Raw genomic sequence first — 18,961 nt, 5'->3', positions numbered from 1 at the left:
GAGCACCGAAACCACAGTCAGCAGAGCTGTTGAAGGGAGAGCAGAGATTCCGGGGAGGGCTGGGCTCAAACGGGGCTTGAGGAGGGTGGTCGAGGGCCCCCGCCCGGTGGGCATCGCTGGGAGGGCCTGTGGGCGGGCCGGAGTGCAGGGAAGATGAGAGGCCCGGGTGGGGCGGTGCGGGAACAGCTGTGCTGGCCGCCGCAGGAGAGCCGGCACCGTCCCAGCGGAGCCATGTGGGACGTGAGCGACGTGTGCCGGCAGCCTCAGCTCAGGCTATTCTGCTGCAGTGTGGGTTTCAGGGAGCGCCGCCTACTTCCTTGCAATCGCAGCCCAGCCTCAGCTTGAGGTACGCACCTATAGGCGAGGCAGGGCAGAGCTTCTGTGCTGATGCATCGCGCACATCCACGTAACGCCATTGTGCCGGTGGCAGTCCCCGCGATACTTTTTTTTTTTAAATTGTCTAAAGTTTATATATGTCTTCTGTTTCCCCAATTGACCCCCCCCCCCCAGCCATTCCCACCCTGGGCAAGCCCCCACCGCTCCAGTGCCTGTCCATTGGATATGCTAATATGCATGCATACAAGTCCTTTGGTAGCTCTCTAACCCCCACTCCCCTACCATTTGTCTCTGGATTCTCCACCCCCCAATACTTCTTATGGGGCTTATAGTCAGACTAGAGCAGGGGTGGGCAAACTTTTTGACTCGAGGGCCACAATGGGTTCTTAAACTGGACCGGAGGGCCGGAACAAAAGCATGGATGGAGTGTTTGTGTGAACTAATATAAATTCAAAGTAAACATCATTACATAAAAGGGTACGGTCTTTTTTTTTTTTTAGTTTTATTCAAGTTTGCCCACGGCTGGACTAGAGACTCAGCGCACAAAATTCGTGCACGGGTACAGTCCCTAGGCCTGGCCTGCAATCAGGGCCATCTTCCCCGGCTGCCTGCAGCTGGCCCTGCCCCCCGTGGCCATCCACCCCCAGTTCCCTGTTCCCATCCGGTGATCGGAGCCTGCCGGCCGGGGAAAAGGACCAAGAGCTGGTCAGTGCACCTCATAGTGACTGGTTGAGTGGTCATTCTGGTCGTTTTGCCCTTAGGGCCAATTTGCATATTACCCTTTTATTGTATAAGATAATCAGCTGCCAGTTGCAGTAGGACCCAGTTTTATTTACTCTTCTACTACCAGTAGGAGAGATAAAGGCATGTTGAAAATATTGTAAATGGTGACTGAGCGAACCAAGATACTTGAGTCTCTTTGAGTCCTCTCTCCGGGGCTTTCCTGCCCCCTCCTCATGCGCTGCCTGGGTTCCAGATCTTGGGGATGATTGCTGGGAGAGCAATGTTCAGGACAAGTCAAGGTTTCTAAGGGATTTAGGAAAGTGGGCAGGGTGAGGACGAAGGACCGGGGTGGCGGGGATCGCGGTGAGACGCATAAGTGTTATCAGGGAGCATCTCTGGCAAGAAGAGCTGTGCCCCACGGGCCCTCTCAGCATCCTCCCTCAGGCTTCCCTCTCTCTAACCTTTAACATTAAGTGGAGTCTTCAACTTGACTGTGCCTGACTCGGATTGTATGTTAAGAATGTTTCCTTAACCGGTTTGGCTCAGTGGATAGAGCATCGGCCTGTGGACTGAAGGGTCCCAGGTTCGATTCCGGTCAAGGGCATGTACCCTGGCTGCGGGCACATTCCTAGTGGGGGGCATGCAGGAGGCAGCTGCTCGATGTTTCTCTCTCATCAATGTTTCTAACTCTCTATCCCTCTCTTCTCCCTTCCTCTCTGTAAAAAATCAATAAAATATATTTTTAAAAAAAAGAAAAAAAAAGAATGTAGAGTACTTACTGCCTGGCAGAGGTTGCTCAGTAGTTAGAGCGTGGGCCAGCACACCAAAGGTCATGGGTTCAATTCCCGGTCAAGAGCAGGAACCCTGGTTGCAGTCCCCCCCCCCCCCCCTGCCCACCTCGCCCTGGTTAGAGCGCCGTGGGGTGGAGGCAAACCAATCGATGTGTCTCTCACACCAATGTTTCTCTCTCTCTCTCCCTCTTTCCCACTTTCTCTAAAACTCAATGGAAAAAAATATCCTCGGGCGAGAATTACTAGTAACTAAAACATTTTTTTTAAAGAATGCAGAGTATTGGGGTCCCACTCCCAGAGGTCATCAGGAGGATGCATTTAGAGATGCTGTCATTCTTGGAGATTCGGCTGCGCGGGTCCACGGACCAGTGGACGGTAGTGCTCCTTTCCTCCCAGCACAGTTGAGGTGATTATTCTGGGAAGCCATGCCCGTCGTTTTTAGGGGATGGTAGGAGGAGGCTCAAGGAGTCTAGGACCGTCAGCTGGGTTTAGGACGTTATCTGCAGCTGGTTATCGCACTACTGATGCTAGCCTGCAGGGGGCACCAGCAGGCTGCCTCCTGGCCTGCTCGCAGCCCTTCCCCGCCCTTCCCCGCCCTTCCCCATCGGCTCCTCACGTGGAGGAGGGGCTGGAACCAGAAGAATGCGTTCCCGCCCCAAAGCTGACGTGTGCATCGCTGCCGGCAGGACTCTTAAAAGCCCACGCGGAGCGCGGGGCATCCTAGCAGAGCTGGAGAGGAGGCGAGCGGGAGCAAACCGCGGAGGACTGGACTGGCTCACTGGGACTGCGGCTGTCACTGCTCTTCGAGCATCCCTGAGTGGGGGACTTCCTGAGTGGAGGGGCCAGGCCCTGCGGAAGTTGCGGGTGTATCCCCAGACCCACGCCCCTTTCGAAGCGCTCGCGGAACCTCTCGCCCCGTGCGGGGGTTCGTCATTTAGCACAAAGCACGTTTCCAAAAAAGCAGCGCTAGGGAGAGCGCCCGGGCCGCGCTTCCGCGCACAAACTCCCTCTTTCCCTTTGTTTCTGGGAGTCGACAAGCCGATCTCTTCCCCAAGTCTGAATTATTCGCAAGAGGAGGGCCGCCGAGTCTAGGCTGTGAAGATGCCCCTGGAGCTGACTCAGAGCCGGGTGCAGAAGATCTGGATCCCGGTGGACCACCGTCCTTCGTTGCCCAGAAGTGAGTACAGATAGGTGCAGGGGCCGGGCTGCAGGGGAGAGGCGCGCCGCGTGGAGAGCAAAGCCATTGTGGGGCGGGAGCTGGCGCGGAGCTTTTGTACCGACTCCTCTCCTCCAGCGCGCTCTTGCGGGGCCGGGTACCTCCCTCCACCGCAGTCTCCGCTGGCTGGGGCGGGGCCCCTTCCACTCCTCCCCGGAGCGCGGGGAGGGGTTGGCGGTGGCGCGGAGCCGGGACTGCGCTGGCTCTTGCGCCGGCGCTGCACCTCCCCTGCCTGGTGTGTACCGTGCGGGTGGCTCGGCTGGCCGCACCGGCTTGTTTCCCCCGAGCGCAGAGGGAGCCGGAAGCCGCGAGCGCGCCGGGGTACTGGCCCCGGAGAGCAGGGGGAGGAAGCGCAGGGCACTGCAGTGAGCCTTCGCTTCGGGACCTTTGAGAAGGGACGCTCGCGTGTTCCCCAGTCCCGGCCATCCTCCCGTGCGCTCGCCGGGCTGAGTCCGGCCAAGGGACGAGGCCGCTCGTACGCGAAGCGTCACCTCGGGTCTCCATCTGTACCTCACCTCTCTCTAACCCTCTCTCTTTACCTCTGTTTCTTTTTGTTTGTTTATTTTTTGTTGTTGTTCTTTACCTCTATTTCCATAGTCTCTCTTAGCCCCTCTATATTTCTGTCTCCTCCCTGCCTCTGTTTTCACATTCTCTTAGTCTCCTTTTCCATACATTTTAATCTCATCTTTATATTTCCAACCCCATATCTCTCCTTTTTTCTATATATTTATAATCTCTCTACTTTTCTTTATATTTGTCCTCTTTTCACCTCTCTTTCCCTCTATACGTATTTCTATCTCCTCTCTCTGCTCCCACTTCTAGCTCCTGTGCTGGGGCCACAAGAGAGCTCACCCTGGAACTAAGCCATTGGCCCCGGTTTGGGGGAGGGTCTGTGGATCCCTGACTGTACAGTTGGCAGCGTTTCGCACGGGCGGGCGCGCGAGGTGCACGCACAGTACACCAACCTGCCCCGGCTGCCGTTGGCCAGAAATGCTTTGGAAAGGTGTGCCTTAGGTTCTATCCCTAGCTACGGAGAGTCACCTCTTAAAAGGGTAGTTCCAGCGGTTTGAAGGTAACACCGCTCCTCCAGGTAACCTGCCCAGGAGCCCATCAGGTGGATTGGGTAGAACCCAATGGTGGGTGTTTTGTCCCCGGCCAGGTTGGATTGCCCATTGCCCAAGTAAACATGGGATCCCAGATGCAAGCCCTAGGGATGGCTTCTAGGCCTCAGTGGCTGTTTAGGGGAGGTGGCTTGCTGACCTTTGCTGTTGTGACAGCCCACACAGCTGTGGTGACAGCTCAGGTGTGAATCACTGCCCCCACCCCCCACGCCCACCTGCCCAGGAGGTGGGGAGAACTGGCCCTGTGGTTGCTCCTTGGTCATATAGGTGATGGGGACCTGGTGAGGCACTCCTGATACTGGCGGCCCCTCCTCCACCAGCTTGTCTCCTTTGCTGGACCTGAGGGTTCTTGGGGCCACAGAAGCCTTAAGGAGAACTAACTGGGTTTATTTGCAAGGTAGCCGGGAGTTTGGCAGGTCTGCATCTTTTAGATATACTCTTTTATTTTTTTAAAGGAATGCTTTATTGACTTTTAGACAGGGAGAGAAACATTGATGTGAGAGCCTCCTGTACATCCCCTACTGGGGATTGAGCCCGAGACCTGGGCAAGTGCCCTGACGGGGAGTTGAACTGGCATCCCTTCGATGCATGGGATGACGCCCAACCGTCTGAGCACACTGGCCAGGACTAGATATGCTCTTTTTTTTTTTTTTTTTTAAAGTTGAATTCAATGATGAGAGAGAATCATTGGTTGGCTTCCTCCTGCATGCCGCCTACTGGGAGTTGAGCCCGCAACCCGGGCATGTGCCCTTGACCAGAATCGAACCCAGGACCCCACAGTCCTTAGGCCAATGCTCTATCCACTGAGCCAAACCAGCTAGGGCTAGCTATGCTCTTAGTTTATAAACTGTACTGACCACAGTCTGCTTGTATTTCTATAAAACCTATTGGTGGTGAGAAATGCAGTGCCTCAAATCATGAGGGAGATTTGGCTACAGCAAGATGCAGAAACAATTCAGTTCAGCCCTTTGTGACTTGGAATAAAGTGTATTTATGGAGCACTTGGTAAACTGTAATTGGTCATGAATATATGTTGGTTCTCTCTCTTTATGTAAATGCATGCATTTGTGTGTATGTACACACACACACACACACACACACACACGCACATTTAGTAGTCCCTTGAGGTTCATGGTGGTGGGCTGAGGTCTGGGAGGAATGACCCTGAGTTTCCATGTAGAGGGCACAGATTGACTGCATTTGCCCAGTCGTGTGATTATGAGAGACACAAATGTGCAGTGATGCTTCCTTCCTCCAGGCATCAGAGACCCATCCATTAGACTCTGTCAGTCTGCACGTTTCACACGCCGATGAGAGATTTGCCTAAAAATCCCTGTCAGAACCTTTCAGAGCTTGGGGGTGGGGTGGAGGATGCTAAAAGCTGAGGGATTAATTCCCTTTCCCCGCCTACTTCTGGAATTCTGAGTGTGGTTCTGAGGTGTAATCTCAGATGTGTTCTTCCTTATAAAAATAACCGCAGCCTAAATAGTTATTACATGCCCTTATTTCAAGTAGCGGTGTCTTTCTTGGTTCCTATAGCTGCATTTGTCTTCCATGGGAATGGAGAAAACAGGGTGTTTTTTCTTGGCATCTTTCCTGACCCACCCCCTTCTTTAATGGCATTTGGAACATTGGTTGGATTTTCTTCCTTCTAAACCTGTTACCATCTTTCTAAGTGGTGTTGTAATTGGGGGTCTGCAGCAGATTCCTCTGAGGGCAGGGGGAACATTACTGTTCTGTGCAAAGAACAATAAAACATCAGGAAACCCCAGACTGATTAGTTTGATATTTCTTCCTCTGAAGCACATCCGTTGGATGCCCTGTTAGGACCCCCCACATGGTGGTAAATGCTTCTTATAAAGCCTGCAGCTTCCTTCAAATGCACGCCATAACTTGGGGAGACTTAACTTAATTGGTCAATCAGCATCATCGACAAGGACGTCAAAAATGACTGGCAAGGACTGCCTGTCCTTTCTTTGTCATCAGTAAAAGTGGAGAGCCTCTGCATGGGAGTCCCTGCTTATTTACCCACTCAGAACCTTAGTTTTCTCGGCCCTGCTCAGGTAGCTCAGTTGGTTAGAGCAACGTTCCCATATGCCAAGGTTTCCGGTTTGAGCTCTGGTCAGGGCACGTCCAAGAAGCAGCCAATGAATGCAATGAAAAAGTGGAACAACAAATCAACATTTCTCTCAAATCAATTTAAAAAAAGAACCTTAGTTTTCTCATCATTAAAGTAGGTTGCATACTGTGTACTGATAGAAGGGGTTTCATCTCAGCAGGGGCTAAAGCCACTGAAGGCATTCTAGTTTAAAGAAGGAAGGTAGGGGGAGTGTTTAGAGAAATTCCTACCTATACTGTTGATGCTTGGCCCTGGCTACACATTAGAATAATTTTGGGGATATTTTAGGGAGTGGGGAATCCATATGATACTTTATTATTTTTTATTTATTTATATATATATATATATTTTTTTAATTTCTTTATTGATTAAGGTATTACATATGTGTCCTTATCCCCCCATTACCCTCCCAACCCCCTACTCACGCCCTCATCCCCCTGTTGTCTCTGTCCATTGGTTAGTCTTATATGCATGTATACAAGTCCTTTGGTTGATCTTTTCCCCTTACCCCCACCCTCCCCTACCTTTCCTCTGAGGTTTGATAGTCTGATCGATGCTTCTCTGTCTCTGGATCTGTTTTTGTTCATCAGTTTATGATCATTATATTCCATAAATGAGTGAGATCATGTGATATTTATCTTTCTCTGACTGGCTTATTTCCCTTAGCACAGTGGTTGGCAAACTGCGGCTCGAGAGCCACATGCGGCTCTTTGGCCCCTTGAGTGTGGCCATGAAGTTTCAATCGCACTGTACTTGCTGCCTGCACGTGGTATTTTGTGGAAGAGCCACACTCAAGGGGCCGCAGTTTGCTGACCACTGCCTTAGCATAATGCTCTCCAGTTCCATCCATGCTGTTGCAAATGGTAAGAATTCCTTCTTTTTTACCGCAGCATAGTATTCCATTGTGTAGATGTACCACAGTTTTTTAATCCACTCCTCTGCTGATGGGCACTTAGGCTGTTTCCAAATCTTAGCTATGGTGAATTGTGCTGCTATGAACATAGGGGTGCATATATCCTTTCTGACTGGTGTTTCTAGTTTCTTGGGATATTCCATATGATACTTTAAACCAAGTCAGAATTGCCACAGGGGAGGCCTGGGCATCCTGTTTTGTTTTTAATATATTTTTATTGATTTCAGAGAGGAAGGGAGAGGAAGAGATAGAAACATCAATGATGAGAAAGAATCATTGATTGGCTGCCTCCTGCACACCCCCCACTGGGGATGGAGCCTGCAACCTGGGCATGTGCCCTGATGGGGAATTGAACCGTGATCTTCTGGTTCATAGGTCAATGCTCAACCACTGAGCCATGCTGTCTGGGCTGCATCCTATTTTTTTAAGAGTGCTGTAGGTTCAGCCACTGGTGGAGAACCACTAATTTAGGAAAGAGCACTTAAAGAATTTCAGGTGAGAGAGACTTTGTGAGCCCCAACCGTGTCTCTTAGTATTTGTACGGTGGGCCCTCTCTTCACTTGTGGGTCTTAGTTTCCTCATCTGGGTTGATGAAAGCTGTAAAGGCTGATGTTGACATAGGGGGCTGAAGAAACCATTTCCCATGTATTACGTTGTAGTTAATCCTTTCAAGAAACTTTATGAAGCATCCCTCCATTTCACTTAGAAAAAGAAACTAAGACAGTGAGAGATCAAGGAACTTGTTCAAAGTCCAAGGGAGCAGTGGGAACTGGCTCTGAACTTTATTTGACTCCAGGCCTTGCCCTCTGAGCCACTATGGTATTGTATGGCCTCCCAAGGTTGTCAAATGATTCACTAAAACTGCCCTGTCCCTCAGTGTCCTTGGCAGAGACCATGTAGGGTTGGGAGGGCCATTCATTGGACAAAGATTAGTTAGGCATGTGTTAAAATATGCATGCAAAATAATGAATGAATATGGTATAGTACACAATAGCTTTTGAAAAGGGGTTGGTTCAGCCGGGTTCTCGCCCCATCCTCCCCCCCTCCCGCCAAGCCCCTGGGGCTTGCTCACTTAGATGTTGGTTTTAAACATCAACTAAAGCAGACTCTTTGGGCTAATGTGATCCCAGAGAGCGTTTATGTCTGGTAGACAATAGTTAAGTGTTCGCTATCATTTTCTGAGCCTGCATTTCATTCTCCTAGGGCCAAGTGTATGCAGTCATTTTCCCAGAGAGCCCTTCCTAGGTGATGGTGTAACTGCAGGGTCACAGCAGATCTTTCTGTACAGAGTTTGGTGTGCCCTTGCCTGGTGGGAGTATGTTTCAGTGGTTACTGTAAACACACAATGATCAACTCCATCAGGTATTGCTGGGGACTGACCCCCTCTGTCTTTTCTTTTGTTAATCCTCACCCGAGGATATTTTTTCCATTGATTTTTAGAAAGAGTGGAAAGGAGGGAGGGGGGAGAGAGAAAGAAAGAAAGAAAGAGAGAGAGAGAGAGCTATGAGACAGACATATCAATCGGTTGCCTTCTGCATGTGCCCCGATCAGTGCCTGGGATCCAACCTGCAACTAAGGCCTGTACCCTTGACCTGCAATCGAACCCACAATCCTTCGGTGCAGAGGTTTGTAGTGGGGCGGGGGTGCCAAGGCTCTTACCACTTAGCAACACTGGTCAAGGCTGCACGCAAACAGTCCCTTCTATTTGTTCCCCTTGGACTTGTCATTGAAGCAATAACTTACCCATTTGTAGAAGAGAACACAATGACTTGGGCATCTTTTTGAGGTTAGCATTTTGGAGGGTTTCTGGGGAGAAGATTTGTAGGAGGAATGGGAGCAATAGCAAAGTGTCTTCCAGTGGTTGATTTTATATTCTGAGCATGAGTTGTGGGTGTAAGTATAGTGGGTGAGGACAGCTGTCAACTACCTGCTTAGTTAGTGGGTTATATATTATCAGAGAAGTTAATAGAGAGTATGTTAGCATATTATCAGATTTACCTGGTTGTAGGGCTGGTATGGAATTGCAGCCTCTGTCCTTCTGGCTGACCATTTTCAGGGTTGGCTACTCAGTTCCGTACATCAGAGGGTTGTAGTATATGGACCTGAGTAGGGCATATGTCCCAGTCAGGGCATATGTCTAAGTTGTGGGTTTGATCCCCGGTTGGGGCATGTATGGAGTCAACACATTGATGTTTCTCTCTCTCTCAAAAAAAAAAAAAAAAAATCAGTAAAAACATACCCTCTGGTGAGCATTAAGTAAACTGTTAAAAAAATAAGAAGTAGGGAGGGATGATGGAGATTAAGACCCAAAGGTTTAGTTAAGTTTTCCTGTTCTATTTGCGACCCTGGAGCACCTGGGCCCAGGGACAGCTGTGGCCACCTTTGGCAGTCCCCCTTCCAGCTCCTTTGAATCTTATACAATAAGCCAAAGGAATAGGAAGTACGATTTCTGCTTTGCCAAATAAAGGACTGATGGTTTATTTAGATTTGAGATTTAACCTGATTTTTTAGTTTAGGATATTTACTCTGCCATGTCTTTGTGCTTTTTTCCTGCCAAAGCATCTACTGCCAGAGGAGATTTGGAGTCCATTTGTATGATTAGTGGATAGTAGAACTAATCTCCAATTTGATAAATCAGTCAATATCTGTCTCCACTTCCTTGGCATGAGTCCAACAAAAGTATTTCATACATGTGCACAGCTCAGAGATTGTGTGTGTGTGGTGTGTCCATCTGTCTCTGCATGTTTGGATGCTCTTGGGAGCAGTAGCTTTGTGGGGCATCAGATAAGACCAGGGAAAAACCAATGGCTTGGGGGAAGGAAGTATTATTTTGGGGCACACGTGAGAACACTTCCCTCATGTATCACCTACAGCTGCCACAATGCATAGAGTAGGGTGTGTCTTATGTTCCTGTTGGTTTTTGGGGAGCCTGTCACCCTTCTCTGCTTGTCCCTTGGGATTCAAGAAAGCCCTTTTGTGCTTCTTTCCTCTACTCATGTGATCACGCTGGGCAGGGAAATTTCTAGGCACTTGTTTGTTCATGGCCACTGGGATCTGAGGAATGTTGGCCTGAGCTTTTGTGGCTCCCAAATGTGTCCTGGCCTCCTGATGGCCTTTCTTCATCCTCCTGATGGCCTTTCTTCCTCCTCCTCCTCCTCCTCCTCCTCCTCACTCTGCATGGAGGTAACTGATGGTCAAAACCATGAAAGAAACAGCCCCTGTGTATTATGCTTGCTTCCTCCTTGCCCCTAGCCTATAGGTCCAGGGGACAGGTCCTAGACCTGTAGTGGGCGTTTGGACATCTGACCTCAGTTTGGTCACCAGGCTGAGTGTGGGTCTGTGTGGGGGCACATCCAGCTTAAGAGGAGGCATTCTTCCTTCAAGCCTGTGCTTGTCAGTGGCCTGGTGGCTTTCTCTCCTCCCGCCCATCTGGCACTCGCCTATTAGAGAGAAACAGAGCCCCTGTCTAAATTTGACCGTGGCCTAGATTTGGGGTGCAGCCTGAATACCTTTGCCTGCACCCTTGTAGCCGGTGCCTGGGAAGCAGTGCTGCATGGCTGATGAGGAGAGCTGGGCTGACTGTGGCAGCCAGTGAGCTCCAGGCAGTGCTGCTGGGCTGGGAGTGGGCAGATGGCCAGTCTTGCTCCCAGTTGGCAGCCCCCGGCTCACGTGTACTCATCACCAGGATACTGGAGTTGCCTGAAAGTCTCAGGGGCAAGACGCCAGCCAAGGAAATACTGTGCGTGAAATGTTTAGAGTAGGGCTCTTTGGGATGCCTTTTTTTTTGGCTGCTTTCTTAAAACACAGTGAAAAACCTCTCTCCCTGGTGTTTTGTCTTATTGAGATTCTGAGGAACATGGGACAGTAGTTAAGCAGCGAAGCCAGAGGAGATTCACAAGGCAAGAACTTTTGGGTTTCCCGGGACTCTGCCAAGGCTCTGTGACCTGGAGCATCTGGGACTCTGTTACCAGCATTTCCTTTTTATTTTTATTTATTGATTTCAGAGAGGGGGAGAGAGAAAGAGAAAAACATCAATTTCTTGCTCATTGTTTATGTATTCATTGGTGGTTGATTCTGGCACGCGCCCTGACCGGAGATCGAACACGAAACCTTAGCATATGGGGATGATGCTCTAACCAACTGACTTACCTGGCCAGGGCTTGACTTGCCATTTCTTAAGCAGAGTCCCGGCATCAGTCAGAACTTGGCAGAAAAGGGCAGGCGAGCCTCAAGGACAGAGGAATTTATCTGTCACTCTTGATGGGGGTGGGACTGCATTCTGGGTCCCTGACCTACTTTCATTTGATAAACTCTTACTTGTCTTCTTTAAAAACAGTTTTTTAAGGAAGGTCATCCAGACCTACTGTGTGAAGGTTGGGAAATTAATGATTGGCCTCTCTGTATTTCAGCTGTAGAAGCCCCACTTGCTCATGTTCCACTCCTACCTGCCACCTCAATTTATATACTGCATTTGGAACCTGTTGACCTCATCCTAGTTAGTGTTGAGGGGGTGGAGTGCCTTTCTTACACTCCCAGGAGTGCCTTCTACTCTGGGGTTAGTAACCGACTTCTCAGCTGGCTTTAGGGCTCTGGTGTCAGGCTGGGAATTAAGGTTCCTGTCATTCATCACCTGAAAACAAGATGGACTGCAAGGTGTGACTAAAGGGCTCTAGCCACCAGGGGGCGCTGGACCCGTTGGATTGTATAATGCCCATCGCTTTAAGGTGGGAATGAAATAGGAATTTCTGTGGAATTGTTAAGTTTGCTGTGGGACACAGGATTTTGTGTCCATCCTTGAGCACTGCTTCATCCATGCACTTTTCTTTGTTTCTCTTTCCAGCCTGTGGGCCGAAGCTGACCAACTCCCCAACGGTGATTGTCATGGTAGGCCTCCCCGCCCGGGGTAAGACCTACATATCCAAGAAGCTGACTCGATACCTCAACTGGATTGGTGTCCCCACGAAAGGTGAGGCCATGTCCCAAGGCTGATAGTCACTCTGCGTGTGGCCATCCTGCTCACCAAGCCCCCCCCCTACTGTCCCATCTCCAGCTGCTGGGACTCACCACGCTAGACTATCTTGGCTTGATCTCTCCCTACAATGGGGGGACTTTTTCTGGCTGTGTCCCACCATGCTGTTTACACTCCCTTACTTCGTGTTGAGATCTTTTCTGACTGGCCGCTCTGTTAGTCCCTCTGCCCTGAATCCTGCCTAGCTCAGCCCTTGCCTCCAAGAAGCCTTCTCTGGCCACCGAAGTCTATGCTGATCTTTTTCCTTTAAATTCCCGTGATATTCACCACTGACGGTCATAAAGTGCTCCATACGATTGATGATATTGTGATGAATCTTTGCCTGGTTTCTCAACTGTGTGGGAAATGTCTTAAGAACAGGGACTAACTTTTACATTTGCTGTCCCCCGTTGGGCCCAGCACAGTGCGTCACATAGTAAGTGCCCAGTAAATACTCAGTGCTTCCTGTGGGTGCAGGCTGCCGCGTCCGCAGAAGAGTGGCTGATTTGGACCCGGCCGTGGTGCGCAAGCCCGCTCTCTCCTGGGCACCATCGGCAGAAATCATTGCCTGTTTTCATTAGATGTATGGCTGCCACCTATTCTCACAGCCTCAGTCTCCAGCCCCTGACCTCATGAGGCTGGACTGGAGGCTGGGCTGGAGGCGACAACCTGTGGAAAAGCAGGCGGCTCTGAGCCATGTTTGGTCTGGGGGAAGCTGGGCTGCTTTCTAGGTCAGTGATTGCACTGGACAAGGCAGTTCACTTTCTGGTTTCCACATCTTACCGGGATCTTATTCAAGTTGGCGCATGCATGTGTGTGTGTGTGTGTGTGTGTGTGTGTGTGTGGGCTTGGCTTCCCTTTTTGGAGAGTGTTCCCAGCTGTGAGTGGCCCCTTCTTCCTGGGGGCCAGCTGAGTGACCTCTCTGTTCCCTCTGCAGTGTTCAACGTTGGAGAGTACCGCCGGGAGGCCGTGAAGCACTACAGCTCCTACAACTTCTTCCGCCCTGACAACGAGGAGGCCATGAGAGTCCGAAAGTAAGGCCCGAGCTAATGAGCTGCCACAGGAGGCTTTGGGTTTTGGTTTGCTTTGCTTTTGAAAGCCAGGCTTGGTAAGAGAAAGAGGAAGCTGGCCTGTAGGGTGGCTCTCTGTAGGTGACCATCAGATCTGGCCCCACCTCCGTGTGTACTAAGAGGAGTTTCCTGGCCGCTCTGAGGCTTGCTGCTTTTATCTGCTCCGGATGCTCTAATCCAGCTAAGAACAATGTTTCATTATTAAGAGTGAACAAAATTGTTTTCATGGAAAATCAGCTGTTTATACTGAAAAGGGTGGTGTTGTTTTTTTTAAGCCCAAGGTGATCATGAAACCCAAGTGCAGTGGTGTCCAACCCTGGCTACACTTTAGAATCACCAGGGAGCTTAGAACGACCCCAATGCCAGGCCTACCCCAGACCAGTCTGGTGAGGATCTACGGGCCAGACCTGGGCATAGGTTTCTTAAAAGCTCCCAGGGGGTTTCAGTGTGCAGCCACCATGAGCACCACTTCAGACGGTAACGGCAGCCCTCTGTGCAGCTCTGGTGGGAGCCTCTGGGCCTGCGGGGTGTGTGCCTGGCAGCCCTGGCCAGCCTGGGCAGTTCAGCAGTAGGATCGCCAGTCACTGCTCGGATGGGCAGGCTCTGATGTGTGTTCTCTTTCTCCGTGTTGCAGGCAGTGTGCCCTCGCTGCCTTGAGAGACGTCAAAAGTTACCTGACGAAGGAAGGGGGCCAAATTTCGGTAAGTCGGGAGTATGCTGGCTCTATCTGCAGTCCTGGAGTGGAATGGTGCCCTGGAGAGAGTGAAATGTAGACACAGCCCGAGCCATTACCAAGAGCCATTGTGGGGACACCTCAAACAGGGACGAGTGCCTCTGTCCTGAGAGTTGAGGGAAGCAGGTGGCTAGAGTAGCACAGGGACCCAGGAAGGTGGGTAGCGGGCAGACTCAGGGGCAGAGCCATCTGGTGTGCTCTGCTCACCCCTCCTCTGTGTGCTCTCGGCACCACCCTCCAAGGCAGGCTGGACCTGGGGTGGCTGCAATCACGGAGCCAGTGTCCCTTCCATATGCACCTTCCCTGCAGGTTACTGTTATTCGTTTGCTTTAAGGGTTGTGCCCACCCCTCCCCTTCCCTCCCTGGGAGCTGGAGTTTGTGGGAGAGGGGAGAGAAGGGGGGGCCGTGGGGCAGGGCGCAGTTTCTCCGGGAACCACATTTTTTGGCTTCTACTTAGATGTGACAGGCCCGATCTCCTTGGTGACTTGGTGAATACTGTTAAAACTCAAACTTGGGTTCTCTTCACTATCCTTCTTGCTCTCTACCAGGTTTTCGATGCCACCAATACTACTAGAGAGAGGAGACACATGATCCTTAATTTTGCCAAAGAAAATGATTTCAAGGTGAGTCAAATGTCTTGTCTTGCCCTGGAGTGCTCAGGAGAAAGGAAAACCCTCAGGAATCAGCTGATTTATACTTGGTCCTTCAGCTCCTGCTGCCCTGGTTTTGCTACATGTAGATAGGGCCTTCCTGGAGCTGGCTCTTAGGGTTACTATGACTGGTGGGGTGGGGGGAGGCATCTCTCCATTGGGGCAGGACTTTTTTGTTTTGAGGATTTGTGAGTGGTGTCATTCCTCCTCACACATGGTGATGGCATTACAGTGATACCAAAGCTGGCCCTTTGCGTTACCACATTTATTGCTTCCTAACGTTTCTGTCTCTCTTCTTCCCAGGTGTTTTTCATCGAGTCAGTGTGTGATGACCCTACTGTTGTGGCCTCCAACATTAGGGTAAGACAACGCAGGACCCCTGCTCTAGTGGCGGAGTCTGAGAAAAGCGGGGAACCAGGTCAGCCCAGAGAAGTACCTAGACTCTGAGAACAAGCTGCCTCTCACAGCTTGTTGTTAATTTTGTCTGGGAGGTGGGATCCAGGGAGGTCAGAAGTGCAGAGTGGCATTTAACGTAGAAGCATGTTCTGCGATCTGGCCTGGCTTTATCCACGCCCTTTCAGACAGTCTGCAGAAGGCACTTACTGTGGCACATGGGCGGTAAGGCAGGGTCCGGGAACAGTTTCTGTGGGTGGCAGTAGCTTGGTGGCTGGGTGGTGACGGGGTTGCTTGGGGCAAGGGGCGCTCACCCCTCCAGGCAGGTAAGTGGTTGTGGATTGACAACAGCCATAGGACTCAATGGACTAAAGGCAGATCTCCTAGTTTGGCAAGCTTGGGAGTAGTCAAACTATCTTCCTGCTGGTGAATCTACAACATATCCGCCTCCTCTCCCTGTGCCAAGAGAAGGTTGCCCAGATAAACTGAGGGTAATTGGCAGCTTAATTTGATTAATTCTTAAATTGCATCACTTGATAACAGTATATTGTAAATAGAAACAGTTACTGGGAAGACTTTACCACAAGTCACCTTCTAGATAATTTTCCATCTAGCTTAAATACATCAGAATAAGACACAGCTACACGTCTGGTATTGCCACAGGGCATGGTGTGGTGTCGCTACATATAAGTGTGCACCTTTAAAAGGGTGTTGAATGCTCATGAGCTTCGGGTATTGGGCCTGTTCTCCAAGGCCAGCGGTTCTCAACTTGTGGGTTGAGACCCCTTTGGGGGTTGAACGACCCTTTCACAGGGGTCGCCTAAGACCATCGGAAAACACATATATAATTACATATTGTTTTTGTGACTAATCACTATGCTTTAATTATGTTCAATTTGTAACAATGAAAATACATCCTGCATATCAGATATTTACATTACGATTCATAACAGTAGCAAAATTACAGTTATGAAGTAGCAACGAAAATAATTTTATGGTTGGGGGTCACCACAACATGAGGAACTGTATTAAAGGGTCGCGGCATTAGGAAGATTGAGAACCACTGTCCAAGGCAGTGGGAATATTTACACGCATTTCTAAGAAGTGACTTCATAGTCCAGGAAGGGCTATTCAAGTTGTGGAAAATCAGTCCAGAGTGGTTTCAGCGGAAGAGGCTCAGAGGACGAGGAAACAGAAGTCGTTGTAATCTAAACAAAGGGTTTTGCTGTATTTCTTTGGTTTGGTTCTACCAGCTCCACTTGGTAGGAAAGGACAGAGTCGCTGCAAAGTCACTTCCCGGTGACCAGCTGTCACCATGTGTGTGGCCAGGAGTCACTCGCCCCGACCCCCGTGATCAGAAGCCTCTTTCTCTGATTAAGCTCAAAGCGACTTTGCGGCTTAACTCTCCTCTTTGTGTGGGTGGCTGTGCTGGGAGAAAAGATGTGTTTTTAAGGGATCCGTTCCATGGCCTTCAGCATAGTCACACGATTGTGCAACCACCACCATCGAGCTCTAGAACTTTTTCGTCTTCTCAGATTGAAGCTCTGCACCATGAAACACCAACTCCCCACTGGACTTGGATGTTGAAAGAGTAGCTGCCTCTCTTTTGTGGCTGTGGTAGTTGTTGAGGAAAAGCACACATGCATTAAAAAATTCAGAGTTTTCCCTACAATCTGCCAGGTTGCTCAGATCTATTGTTCACGTCGAGGAGGAGATGGCAGGCTCGAGAGTTGGTTCTCCTCCATCTCCTTCCCATAAGAGCGAACCTTGGAAGGGACTGGGCCTGAGTTAGAAAAGTGCTAGCCATGGACTGGTTGCTGCCTGTCTACGGGCGGTGGAGGAAGCATCCTGCCTGCCACCCAGAGCCAGGGCCATTGCAGCAGTACCGGATGCAGCTTTGCTAACCGAAAGCCTGTTCTTGGTGTGGAGAATGTCACAGCTGCTTACACGGAGTAAGCTTACAAGGAACAGCAGTGGTGGGTGATCAGTTATTGAGGGCTGGGATGCTGAAGGTGACATGCCTACTGGGTTGATCCCGAATCGTGGCCGATTCAGAAGTGTTCATTAGACCCCTCGGGGGTCCCCCGTCTCTGTCCATCCAGTCAGTGATCCTTTGTCTACCATGGTGTCCTCCACGCGTAATTGTCGGGTTATGACTCAGCACCAGTGTATTTCCTTCTTCCCTTAAACACTGGTTCGGATCATCATTATTCCAAGGCTGTCTGTGCTTTCCCCAAATCCTGCTTTAGCTAAGCAGAAAGCCTCCAGCATGATTCATGAGCTGCCCCTTTGTGGTGTTACAGGAAGTGAAAATCTCCAGCCCGGATTACAAAGACTGCAACTCAGCAGAGGCCATGGAGGACTTCTATGAAGCCAGCTATCAGCCCCTCGACCCCGACAAATATGACAGGTAGTTCTTCGGAGGTAGTTCCTCTCTGAATCACCAACTTTAGGGCTTTTAAGTTCCCACAATGCAATTGCTCCTAGATACTTTCAGGAACTGTCTTGTAAAATATCTTTTGAAGAAAATCCTTCACTGCATGTCCAGTGTAACTGTTTCAGATATTAGCTATGTAGAAGTGCAGGAAGTGAATATCCAGCCCAGTCTTGCTGGGTCCCTTTGGCATGGCCTCTCTTTTCTTTCCCTTCTTTTGCTTTTCTCTCCCCCTCCTCTGGGAGGCCATCAGCCTCTCGACCACACACTCTGCTGTGTGAGTTACAAACTCACACTGTTAGATCACGTAGATGCAGACTGTGCCCTCCAGGACGACAAAAGTTACCTGACGGTGTGGTTCTGTTGGGGCCAGTCTCTGCCTTTGACCCCAGCCGGGTGCTGCGCTGATGGGGGGAGTGGGTTCTGACCTGCTGGTCACCTTCCTCTGCAGGGACCTGTCCTTGATCAAGGTGATCGATGTGGGCCGGCGGTTCTTGGTGAACAGAGTTCAGGACCACATTCAGAGCCGTATTGTGTACTACCTGATGAACATCCACGTGCAGCCCCGCACCATCTACCTGTGTCGGCACGGAGAGAGCGAGCACAACCTCCAGGGGAAGATCGGAGGGGACTCAGGCCTGTCCGTCAGGGGCAGGAAGGTAGGAGGGGAACTGGGGGGGAAAGGGGGGGGGGGGAGGTAAGGGGCTCAGGGGTGGGGTGTGAGTGTGTCTGTATACATGTGTGTCTCTGTGTGTGTGTCTGTGTGTCCATGCGTGTATATGTCTACATTTGTGTGTGTGTGTATCTCTGTATGTATATGTGTTCCTGTGTGTGTGCCTGTGTTTGTGTGGATGAGAAGGGAACGTCTCCAGGGCTGTAAGGAGGGTGTGTGGCTCCTCAGTTGCCTCCTCCTCACCATTCTAGTGACCGTCCCCAGTGCAGGGAACGAGCCCTGCACTGCCTGTCCAGGCGGCACAGGAGCCTGGAGTCCAGTGTGTGTCCCTCTTGTCCCTGCCCTCAGTTTGCCAACGCCCTGAGCAAATTTGTGGAGGAGCAGAACCTGAAGGACCTCAAGGTGTGGGCCAGCCAGCTGAAGAGCACCATCCAGACGGCAGAAGCCCTTCAGCTTCCCTATGAGCAGTGGAAAGCGCTCAACGAAATCGATGCTGTGAGTTCTGGGTCTGGCTGTGGCCGTCGGGGGGCAGGAGCGAGAGGGCCAGGAAGCCTCTTGCCGAATCTGCTGGAAATCCTGAGAGCCCTTTCAGACCACACGGGCTGTGTTGACCAACTCAAGGTGACCGGGCTGTTTTCTCCAGGGTGTCTGTGAGGAGATGACCTACGAGGAGATCAAGGACACCTACCCTGAGGAGTACGCTCTGCGCGAGCAGGACAAGTACTACTACCGGTACCCCACCGGGGAGGTACGTGTGCTGGCACTGCTGCCCCTTCCTCCA

At 50.7% G+C, this 18,961-nt stretch overlaps 1 protein-coding gene across 8 annotated transcripts in view; it reads left to right on the top strand.

The window, feature by feature from the left end:
- Window positions 1-2,575: 2,575 nt before the first annotated feature.
- PFKFB3 (6-phosphofructo-2-kinase/fructose-2,6-biphosphatase 3) overlaps window positions 2,576-18,961 on the top strand; it is a 28,743-nt gene continuing 12,357 nt past the window's right edge. For 3 of the 8 annotated variants that reach the window (XM_023753563.1, XM_023753565.1, XM_023753562.1), the window contains exons 1-10: window positions 2,578-3,027; window positions 12,060-12,185; window positions 13,165-13,261; window positions 13,932-13,998; window positions 14,579-14,653; window positions 14,984-15,040; window positions 17,377-17,483; window positions 17,959-18,166; window positions 18,529-18,675; window positions 18,824-18,928. In XM_023753563.1, the coding sequence (XP_023609331.1) occupies window positions 2,952-3,027; window positions 12,060-12,185; window positions 13,165-13,261; window positions 13,932-13,998; window positions 14,579-14,653; window positions 14,984-15,040; window positions 17,377-17,483; window positions 17,959-18,166; window positions 18,529-18,675; window positions 18,824-18,928 (1,065 nt within the window). In that variant the 5' untranslated portion in view covers window positions 2,578-2,951. Of the gene's footprint in view, window positions 3,028-11,607; window positions 11,944-12,059; window positions 12,186-13,164; window positions 13,262-13,931; window positions 13,999-14,578; window positions 14,654-14,983; window positions 15,041-17,376; window positions 17,484-17,958; window positions 18,167-18,528; window positions 18,676-18,823; window positions 18,929-18,961 lie in introns of those variants that run through there. The other 5 variants (XR_002829168.1, XM_023753559.1, XM_023753560.1 and 2 more) reach the window with 4 other exon arrangements.

Source organism: Myotis lucifugus, unplaced genomic scaffold (assembly GCF_000147115.1).
Source record: "Myotis lucifugus unplaced genomic scaffold, Myoluc2.0 scaffold_47, whole genome shotgun sequence".
Lineage (NCBI taxonomy): Eukaryota > Metazoa > Chordata > Mammalia > Chiroptera > Vespertilionidae > Myotis > Myotis lucifugus.
This window is presented reverse-complemented; position numbering and strand designations above follow the sequence as displayed.